Source organism: Anarrhichthys ocellatus, unplaced genomic scaffold (genome assembly GCF_004355925.1).
Source record: "Anarrhichthys ocellatus isolate YVR2014 unplaced genomic scaffold, GSC_Weel_1.0 scaffold12, whole genome shotgun sequence".
Lineage (NCBI taxonomy): Eukaryota > Metazoa > Chordata > Actinopteri > Perciformes > Anarhichadidae > Anarrhichthys > Anarrhichthys ocellatus.
The window spans coordinates 5,239,757-5,250,635 of record NW_022280042.1 but is presented as its reverse complement, the minus strand read 5'-3'; the positions used below and the strand labels follow the sequence as shown (position 1 = coordinate 5,250,635).

The window sequence follows — 10,879 nt, the reverse complement described above, 5'->3', positions numbered from 1 at the left end:
ACACACACACACACACACACACACACACACACACACACACACACACAGGAGTGAGCGTTAACGTAAGTGCATCCTCTCTGGTAACAGTAAGGTCGTGTGTTTCAGTTTACCTGTGTGCGGTTAAAAGCCACGCGGGCAAACACCGCCTGAGAAATGCTGGCCCTCTTCAGTTCGTTCCTGACATGCTGGTAAATGCTGAAGGAGACTTCGGGCCCCGAGCAGTTGAGGCCGGGCTCGGTGGTGGCCCCGGAGCCCTTGCAGGTGCGCGGGATGGGAGGGTGGTGGAGGAACTGCTGGTTGACTCCCTGTGGGTGCTGGTGTGCGAGCAAGCGGCTAACGGCTAGCTGCTGGTTGATGAGGTGGGCCATGGCGAGCTGCTGACGGACGAGCTGAGGGGAGAGCTGGGGGTGCAGGAGCCCGCCGTGGCCCAGGAGAGGACGCAGCGGTGCACCCGGGTGGTGCTGGCTGGCGGGGTGAGGCAGACGTTGAGGCTGGGTGTCCCCGAGGCCACTCTTGATGGACAGAGCTCCGGGGCCGCCCAGGGAGCCCAAATGGGTGGGGGAGGGTAAGAGTAAGGGAGGTCGCTGGCTGAGGATGCTCAGGTCCAAATCCCTCTCCACTGTGTCACCACACACACACACACACACACACACACACACACACACACACACAGGTTTGTGTTACTAATATGAAAGCAGCAGATCGGGCCTTTCACCTTTTAATCCAGCTGCAGTCTAAGTTCTAGTCCTTTCATTTGGTCACTGAAGTCCTCACAAGGTGCATTATGTCATTATGTCAGTATCCATAAAAGATGAACGTACCTTTAATATCTGATTTATCCTGAGCTGACCACATGTTCTCAATGTATTCACCTGGGGGGGGGGGGATATCAAAGGTGTAAGTATATTTAGTTACACACTCAAACATCTACCAATTGTTCGAACACAATAACATTCCTGCATGCGGCTACAGCCTAAATCAGGCGTTTTGAGAAGGGGAAGCAGGGGTCTGGGGGTCCCTTATGTGTAGAAAAAGTAGGACTGCTGGTCGAATGATTCAGAGGATGATCTCATTACCACAAAGTCCTATTGTCCCTTTTACTGTCTCCACTATTAAGATCAAATAAGTGTGTCCTCTTCATCACCGCATTGAACTTTTCTGCTTTCCGAGCGGCCACTCTGCTCGTCTCCACACAAATCTGCTTCTTGTTACGCGTCTGCCGGGTTCAGTTGAGAGTCGCATTTTAGGTTATTAGGGGAATAAAAGTTGGAGTGAGGTTTGGCAGGCCTTCAGATTTTTACCTTCCCAGTGCGTGTGTGTAGAGCGAGTGTAAGAGGAGCTCTTGTTCCTGGCTTTTGCTGGCGTGTGTGTGTGTGTTGGGGGGGGGGGGGGGGGGGGGCTGCTGCTGTTTTCCATTAGGAGTTAAGAGCATTTAGTTTTGTCATGTGTATTAAGGGTGACATTAATGCAAACCATGTGTGACAGTTCGGTCCTACTGAGAGCTGTCAGTGACAGACGTCTCATGCAGCAGATTAGACACATGCAGGCTGACACACACACACAGGGGGTGGACAGATGAATGGGGAAAAACTTCCCGAAAAAACATCAAAAGCAACTAAATCAGAAAAACAAAAGGCGGCCAGGCAGGTGAGTCACGTTGAGTGGAGTCGTGATAAGCAGTGAGTGTCAGCTTGAAAAAGAGCTCCGACAGTCTCCACTTCTCAAAGCAACGTGAGGCCAATAAAGTATAAACAGCTGAAGAGTTGATGGTTGAGGTGCACTAAAGAGTTGCTCGCTAAAACGGGAGAAGTTTTTAACAACGTGGGAGAGTTTAACAAGGAAACGCGTGACAATGAACTGCTCACGGACGGGCCGGCACTGAACGGGGGAGTTACTGAGCAGCACAAAGCCTCCACCCAAGTGAAGCGACACCTGCGACAGACTGCGATTACGTGCACACGTAAAAGTTATAATACAAATTTCTATTCAGCTGTTCATTCATCTTTTCACTTCATGCCAGAAAGATTAATATCAGACTTGATTTAAGGCCAAAATGACTGATTTTCTTTGTGTGCGCTCAGCTGCTTCACACCTTTGGAGTTACCTTTGATGCGTTTGTACCTCTTGTACCAGCGTCCAAACTCCTGGCACTTAGAGGTGGAGACGTTGATGTAGTAGGAACTGTTGACTATCGCTGAGATCATACTCTGACAGAAACACAGGAACATATACAATAAACATGTCGCAGCTAAAATACAAAACCTGCGACACTCGTAATCAGTTTATTATTGATTCTTGCTCTTTGCATGACAAGCTCCCCTTTCCCAGCATGCACTGTGGTCACTTCTACACGAGCAGTGGAAGCTCAACATGGGAAGCACTGAGGATTAAAACTCACATGAGTCAGGCTGTAAACACACACACACACACACCACCCACACACTTCTCCTAATCACTAATTACATCATGACTAAGTCCTGCGTATAAATCACAAGTTGAAAATGACACACTCTCAAGTCTAATGACTGCAGGGTGTGTGTGAGGAGGATAATTGAGGTGTGCGTGTTTGCATCCTTTCCCATGGGACGGTATCAATACTTGTGTGTGTGTGTGTGTGTGTGTGTGTGTGTGTGTGTGTGTGTGTGTTAGAGAGAGATTACACAGTGCTCTGTGTGGTGAACTGATGATGAAACCACATGTGTTTAGAGAAAATACTTAGCAGCATCTCGGCTATCCGTGTGTGTGACAGAAACACAATCGAACCCAGATTGACATTGATATCTAATGGAAAAGAGGTGATCTACCGTCTGATTCTGTGGAGACTGTATTCGGTGTAGCTGAGGTGAGCACATACCTGGGAGAGGGGACACTCCTTGGCCAGCGCGCTCTGGTTGGTCTCTCGGAGCAGCTCTTTGAGGGCGTTCCTCACCGTGGCGTGGGTCCACTGCTCTGACGGCAGCTCCTCCAGCCGCGCAAAGCTGCACACGTGAGACGCTTTGTTATTGTACAAACTCATTCACTTAAAGCAGAGGCTGTCAAATCCACCAACAGTCGGCTTTAAGTTAAAGGCTATTAACTCTTTTGTCCCCGCTCGGAGCTTTTCGTCATTGTTTGCTGCTCTTCTTTCTTTAAAAGCTAAATAATAATCATTTAAACCTGTGCAGTAGGATCCGCAGTGTGACCATGTGGTAGACCTCCAGCAGCATGTCAGCCACGGTTGCCTCTGGAGCGTCTGTTAGGTAGTGGATGGGCATCGGCTTCCACTGGCCCACTTTAATGATGCCTGGAGAACACAAACAAACACACACATACACATAAAACTAAAGCATGCGTCTGTTTAATAAAATATTTAAATGTCAGAAAATCTAGTTTTCATGTTCTCTTATTGATGTAGACCTAATCTGCTTGTGTGTGTGTGTGTGTGTGTGTGTGTTGGGGAGTTTAACAGACGACCATCCCAGTCTTGGAGCATCATCCTGGGTTGAACATTCCCCAAACCTTCCAACAACCGTGACTGGAAGCGCAAATCTAAACAGGCCTAATCGCGTTAGGATCGGCTAAATCAAACACAGACCCTGCCTGGCCTGCCAGCCTCCTTCATGTGTGTGTGTGTGTGTGTGTGTGTGTGCGTCTTCATTGCATGAGGATGGTGGTGATAGGGGCAAAAGAACAAAGGCTGTTCTCTTGGGACTCCCCAGTTGATTAATCAGAGGAGAAATGTAAAATCAGCTCGGCATTAAAGACTGAGCTGTTGATGCTCTGAATAAACAGTGAGGTCACTGCTCTCCTGTCTCACTGCACCGTGTTCTATCCTCATATCTGGCAGTTCTTCTGTGTCCTGCAGCTGACTTTGCTTTAGTAATGATTTTGAATACTTCAACATGTCATCAACAGGTCGCTGATATGAATCACAGACCTTACTTTCACATTGTAAACTCTTCCTGGCCCAAAGTGTGAAATGAAGTTATGTTGTCAGTGCAAGTGAATATTTTAGCGTATGTTAAAAATAATTCGGTGGAGAGATATTGTGCTGTATGGTTCTTAAAATAAAGTTTGGGTTGTTTCTGGGAAACTCTGGCGGTTTGCAAGCCCTCAAATACGGTAAATGTTTATTTCTAAGTGAGTAATATCAGTGAATGCGTCCCGAAACACGAACTTCAGTTATATTTAATTCAGCAATTCACCTAAGCTCATGTTAAATCCAGAGCAGTAACCATGTACCCTAAATAAGAAATAACTTCTTTTTAATTCGGCATAATGTGCAAGTTAATTAAAACTTGCCCCCCCCCCCCTGCCAGTTTAAAAATACTAGTCCAGCCAAAGATATGCAAGATGCAATTCAATGGCAGAAGAAAATAGAAGAGACTCTGTATAATTTTGGTTGTGACCACACTGGGGGAAAAAATGCACGACTCCAGCCAAAAATTATTTATTTGAAAAGAAAAGGCTTATTTCTCAGAACAAAACCTAGCCATTTGGGAGAGGCGGGGGTCGCAGGGCGTCGGCCACTTGGTTAGAGCGCCCTGTGTTTACGGGACACACCAGGAATGTCAAACTGCCATGCTCTCTGTGTGTGTGTGTGTGTGTGTGTGTGTTTGTGTGTGTGTGTGTGTGTGTGTGGAGGCTGTTGTTTCTCAGTCGACTGGATGTTGTCTGCCTTCTTGTTTTGATCTCAAAATGATGAGAAAAAGTTTTGGTTGAACTTCCGTGCTGCCAGGCGGGTGAACTGACTCACATCTGATCTGCAGTCGGGTTTATCTTTAAAATACCTTCTTGGTAAATACCTTCTCTGTGCCCATGTGGCGAAACCCCACCCATCTGGAAACCAGTCGTGCTCTGTTAAACCACTGCTGGAAATAATTAATTTCTCATCAATATTATAAGAAAGACTGAAACATGAGATGTTTCCCTCATCCACAATATGCAACCAGGGGCTGAAACGCTAACAAAATGCCTGTAGCAGCTAAAAACATCAGGTTTCAGCAGGTCAAAGGGATTCTTTTTGCACTCTATGTCTCCCAATAATGTACAACTGTTGTTGCATAGTCTCCTATCTTTAGTAATCACTTGGACACAGACTCTACTTACCACTTGCCTGTACAGCTGAGCTGTGTGAGTATCCCAGAGCGGCCAGTGCCGTCTCCACCAGCTGCGTGAAGAGGACGTCTTTATGAACCAGCACAAACTCAGCGTGGCGGTCGCCGTGCCCCTCGCAGTCGCCGGCTACGCCCCCGTTTGCTGCATGCTCCACCACGCAGTAGACCGGGATCATCAAACCTGGCAGACGGACAGAGACAAGAGAGTTACAGGAGAAGCTACCGTGTGTGTTTGTGTCGTCTGTCCTCTTTCCAGGAAGTGGAAGTTGCTTAAAGTTTCCGTAAAAGACAGGTCAAGCATGTCTGGGTGCCTCCAGATAGCCTCCAGATAAATGCACTTACAGCTGTTTATGATAGCAGCAGCATCAGTCTAAAAGGTTGGTTCAGACTGTCAAAGTAGTAGCCTGGAGCTTCTTTTAGAAAATTACATTTCAAGGCACAAATCGGGCAGCGAGGAACGTTTTTGGAGGATTTTGAAGCTTCCTGTTTGTCAGTTGGCAGTGTGTCAGCGTCGGTGCTGCGTGGTGGTCTCAGGGGAAGACTAAACTGGGCAATCGGTGTAAGATTGTACAACTGTATTTGTAGAAACCCACAACGAATAAGACTTGCTTCTTAAAGCGCCGGACATGATATCTGTGTCACTCAGAGCTCAGGAGCGATGCCATGAACGCTGACTCGTTATTGGGCGAGTCCCGAGAGCTCCTCTTGGATCCGTTCACACCCATCCAAGTCCACCGCTCCGTCCCACAGGACCGGCTAATTAACGGGCGATCAATCCTCCTCCTGACGAGGCGGCGACAGAGCCAAACCGCAGCAGCGTCAGGCATGCTATCGGCCAATAAGACAACCGCTCAGGGGAAGGGTGGAGGGAGGCAGCCGAATATGTGTGTGTGTCCTGTTACAATGTTTGTGTGATGATGCATGATGATGTTCTCAACTGCATGAGAGAATAATGGGCATTTGTGCGTGAGTGTTTTCTGTGTTAGGTATTTTAAAGTTTACATGCAGCTCTGCAATACCGGTGAATAAGGACGACCCACCCACGGACCGGAGACACCGACATCCTCCACAAAAGTCTTGATACTACTTTAAATTCATGTCACATCTTGTGTGGTTAAGTGGAACTTATTTAGGTTCTTAACACGCCTACAGTTATACTTTACTATGCAAGATGACGTTGTGGTTTTACGAAAAAGTTTGTGTGACGGCCTCACCTCCCAGCGGCCTCAGCGGCGTGCCGTTCTGTCTGATCCGCGGAGCCGCCGGGCTGCCGTTGACCTCCAGGCGGCTCGACTTGCACGGCGGGCTTTCCCCTCTCTCCTCCGGGCTGGCGCTGTCCCGAAGGCCGGGGCTCTCCGTTCCCCCGCGCTGCTCCATCACCCCGAAAACTCCAGCAGGAGCCCCCAGTACAGAGTGGGAAGCTGGGAGGAGACATCAAGCAAAGGAAACAACTGAAACAAGTTCAAATGCACCTTCACACTGTATATATAATATATATCATATTTCACACTCAGCCAGTGTTGACAGTGAGGAGCCATTAGAGGCGGTTTCATCAACAACCGGTCGCTTTGTTCATTTCTTTGTTGTTCACATACAAGAGAGGCAGCGACGACCACAACAGACACGAGAGTCAGAGGCATCTGGGACCGATCACAGGTCAGTCAGACTAAATACAGACGAGTTCATTATTCTCTGTTTGGACACATCGGAGTAAACGACACACGTTATAATGACAGACAATGCACTCTGTAGAAATACAACCAAGGAAAACATAGAATTACGCTGGAAATGTTAACAAACAAAAGTCTTTTTTTAATAATAGAAGTTGTATGAACACCGACTGTAACGTGTTGTACTGTTGTACAACTTTACTGTGCAAGTTGACATGACGGTGTGACGAGTCAGCAGAGACGACAGGAAGTCGGCCTCCAGTGTTTATGCAGAGAGATGAGGGTCTTCAAGGGCTTTATTTCCTAATAATAACCGGCTCGCTGCACTTTGTCACGCTTATTACACGGCTACTTACGACAGAAAGCAATAATCTGACGCAAAATATTGCTTTTAAAATGATTTTATCGCTTCAGAATCAAGTATTCGACAAAGCGGTATAATAGGAGAGTGAACCTTCCTACATAAGAACATAAGTATGTTTCCCAAGCTGTCAAACTAGTCCTCTAAAAGATGATATTGTCAAATATGAATATTTCAGTTTCTCATCTTACCCACAGGACTCCTATACTGTAATCTGCTGAGGCTCATTTATGTCCAAAGTATCGGCATTTAAACATGTAAAAAGTGATGTTTACATCTCAGCTCCATGTGGTTTCAGGACTATAAAAAGGTTTCTTTTACTGTCAGAGAACTCCATTTAAAAAAACATTAAACAGCCTCAAAGCATATATATATATATATATATCATATCATGCATGGCTGAATACACTCTGCACGGTATCTTTGGGAGAGCCGTGTGCCCTCTCCGCTGTGTGGTTTCCACCGGTATGACCGTAAAGCCAGCAGCGACACCTGACTATAATAAAACACACATGGCCAATTATTAGCTGCTGAAAATAGCCCGTCCATCACAAGCTGAGAGAGAATGAACACTCTAACTGAGGCATTGCATGATTAAATAATGTATTTCATTGATTTGTTCAAATCAAATAGTTTATATGTGTTTGATATAACTTTCCAGACAAAAACTGACGAGTAGACACATCGATTCATCCGCGTTCGTCTCACCTGCACAGGGGGATTGGGACGTGATTAGCCGAGCGTAGCACAAACACTGGGAGCAAGGGGAAGCTGCTAGCTCGCACTTCCTCTTCCACCAACTTCTTTAACACACCGGCCATCAGATAAACAACGTAGGAGAAGAACAAAAGCTATCGAAGGCCAACACCAACACTGGAATTGTTTTGCACAATAACTGACAACAATTGTTTTTCTATAATATATGATTAAAAAGCAGTTTTGTTCCTAAAGGACCACCATGTCACTGCTGATCTCGGTCCCTCTGGACGCAGCTGTCCCTCCCACACTGCCTTTGCTAATTTTCCTATTAATCCTTTATCATAAAACTGACTTCACGATCGCGGAGCAGTTTCCAGGCCACCAAAAACAAAATAATGTCAGAAACCCCCCCCCCCAAAAAGAAATATGTTTCCCCCTAAAAAGTGCTTTTTCATCCGTCTCAGTCATTCAACACACACCGAACGAGGACACAATGACGATTAAACTCTTTAAATGTAATTTAAGAGTGCAGGACCAGGCTCCATCACACATTTGAATGAGAGATGAGAGCGCGAACATACGCTGCTTTCTCTCTCCTGCAGTTTGTGCTTCTGCTTTTAACAAACATATTTCCTCCTTGTCTCCTTATTATTGGCTTTTATTCCTCATTCTGTTGTTTTTCTTCATTATGACTTCATATATGTGCATTTTCATGTAAATAACTTTAGTGGGCTAATATACTTTTACATCATTAATGCAGTAAAACAAAAAGAAGGGCTGGGGCCTTGTTACTTCTTTCACACACTCGTTCACACACATGAGAGCACTTCAGGAGACCACAGACTTTACTAGCACACATGGAGGCCAAATGTACAGTCACACTCAGTAGACTCCGACTGACAAATCACAGAAAAGCCTCCTGCAGCAGATTCATCAGGGTCTAATTTACAGGCTTCAAGGGGCCTTTAACGGCATTTTAGATATTAAATGAACTGTGGATTCTCCCAGGAGCCCTGAAGAGAGTTCACGGGCTCCTCGAGTTAAACTGGACTACAGTTTAGTTCAGTAGAAATCATTTTGGGGTCTGGTGACACCTACAAGTTTGGGATGAACACAGGAAACACTGGATGTAAACAGAAGTTTAGATTGTGTACTAGGAAACTGCACAAAGCAGTGGTTATTGAGGGTTAAAATATGTTGGTTCAGTTTAGGTTTTGTTCAGTATAATATAAATATAAATTCACTTTTGAGTTTACGGCCTGTATCCAGTAAAAGAAGAACATTGAAGTCAACAATATTTATTGTCACTATCATGATTTTTAGAGTTTGTTTGGCTTCAACAGACAAACAGTGTGCCCTTAAATACTTAATATCATGACACTATATCATATTAGTTATATTCATTATTAAACGGATGGATTGCTGATAGTTTACAACTTGTTTCAACAGAGATGAAATAATAACCCGTCCATTATTTATGACTCCTTATCTGCAAATAGACACTAATTGTAAAGACATTCTGGGGAATTCGACACACACGTTTAATCACTTTATTGTCGTTAAGTCTGAACCGTCTTCGCTTCCCAAAAGCAACATTTACGTTACGGATATTAGCATCTCTGGAAGCAATATTAAATCTATCTAATAATACCTTTTTATCAACTTTCAAACCTTAGACAGTCTAAGTATTAGAAATAAGACGTGTCTTTATGATTTTAATATGGTGAATACCTTTAAAAATGTATTGTTATAACTCCAACGTTATGACAATACATTGTCGTATTTAAATCTCCCTTTTACCTTTTTAAATGTATCTTATCATATTACATATATTCAGTTGAATGTGTGTCAAGTTATTATTCTTTGTAAAGCAATAAAAGACTGTGAGAGTCACTCCTTTAAGATTATTAGGTTATTTACCTCACATTTGATCAAATACAAACAGACTATTACGGTATTGCTTTACTGTGAACCAAAAATTTAATAATGCAAATACTTATGTACTTCATCTTTAACTGAAATATCAAAAAGATATTTATTCATATACATAAAAAGACATTTCTGTATTTATAAATATTTATTATTGTCAACTAATGAGAGTTTTCATGGTCAACGTTAGAGTTAAAGTTAACGTTCCTGTAATAAAACCAAATCGTTTAAATCACATTTAAATATGTGTGCACATAAGAAGGTATATTCCTTCTTTATGAACTATTTCATCTGTACTTCCAATCAAGTTCTCACTCACTTTTCAGGAAGTCGCTGTGCCGGCTGGGGAATAAACTCCATCCATTGGTGAGAAGGAGAGAATCCAGCCTGAGAGTCACGCTTTCCCCCCTTTGTGTCAGAAAAACGCTGCTCCGGCAGAACCAGCGAGGAGATATGAAGACGAGGAGTGATGAGGGCACACTGCTGCTGCCTGCTGAGCAAAGAGCAGTAAAGTGACACATGTGGAGGGAGGGAGGGAGGGAAGGGAAGGAGGGAGGGAGGGAAACCCAAAGAGAGACTGACACAGTAGAAGTTGTGAAGCATGTGGTTAAAAAACCCTTTAATGTCTCTCTACCTTTACTCAAAGTCCTGCACTAAATGAATAATGCGATCACCGATTTAGAAAGGAGAATTAATTTGCCCAGATGTCGTGATGGCAGCGAACAGGAGGAGAGAGAGAAAAGATTCATGTGAAACAACGTCACCATTCTGAGACACGCTGAAGAGATTCACACATTTACAATAAGTCATAAATGATCAGAGTGGAGCGGATCGTCTGCCGGTGCAGAAAAACTCAAGTTAAAGGATTGAAAGGGGACAAAAACACGCATCCAACTCTAACTCGTTGTCTATTTATATTTTTGGGATGTAACCCGCTTAAAGAAAGTCAAATGTTTCATCATTAAAGCTGTTTTAGTTTCATAAATGACAGGTAGACTTAGGAATTGTATTTGACGATATTACCTGCGAAGACAAATGATTAAAATCTCACTTTTTTCCTCAGTCGGGTGGGATTAAAAATCTAAACACCACAGATTTAATGTCACTGCGCAGACTGATTGTAA

At 44.3% G+C, this 10,879-nt stretch overlaps 1 protein-coding gene across 1 annotated transcript in view; it reads right to left on the bottom strand.

Annotated features, from left to right (window-relative positions):
- LOC116386104 (DNA-binding protein SATB2-like) overlaps positions 1-10,136 on the bottom strand; it is a 14,426-nt gene extending 4,290 nt beyond the window's left edge. The window contains exons 1-8 of the mRNA XM_031852098.1: positions 10,075-10,136; positions 6,311-6,517; positions 5,089-5,277; positions 3,157-3,283; positions 2,855-2,978; positions 2,105-2,207; positions 822-872; positions 111-619 (exon numbers count right to left, since the gene is read on the bottom strand). Of these exons, the coding sequence (XP_031707958.1) occupies positions 111-619; positions 822-872; positions 2,105-2,207; positions 2,855-2,978; positions 3,157-3,283; positions 5,089-5,277; positions 6,311-6,473 (1,266 nt within the window). The 5' untranslated portion in view covers positions 6,474-6,517; positions 10,075-10,136. The remainder of the gene's footprint in view (positions 1-110; positions 620-821; positions 873-2,104; positions 2,208-2,854; positions 2,979-3,156; positions 3,284-5,088; positions 5,278-6,310; positions 6,518-10,074) is intronic.
- Positions 10,137-10,879: the final 743 nt, after the last annotated feature.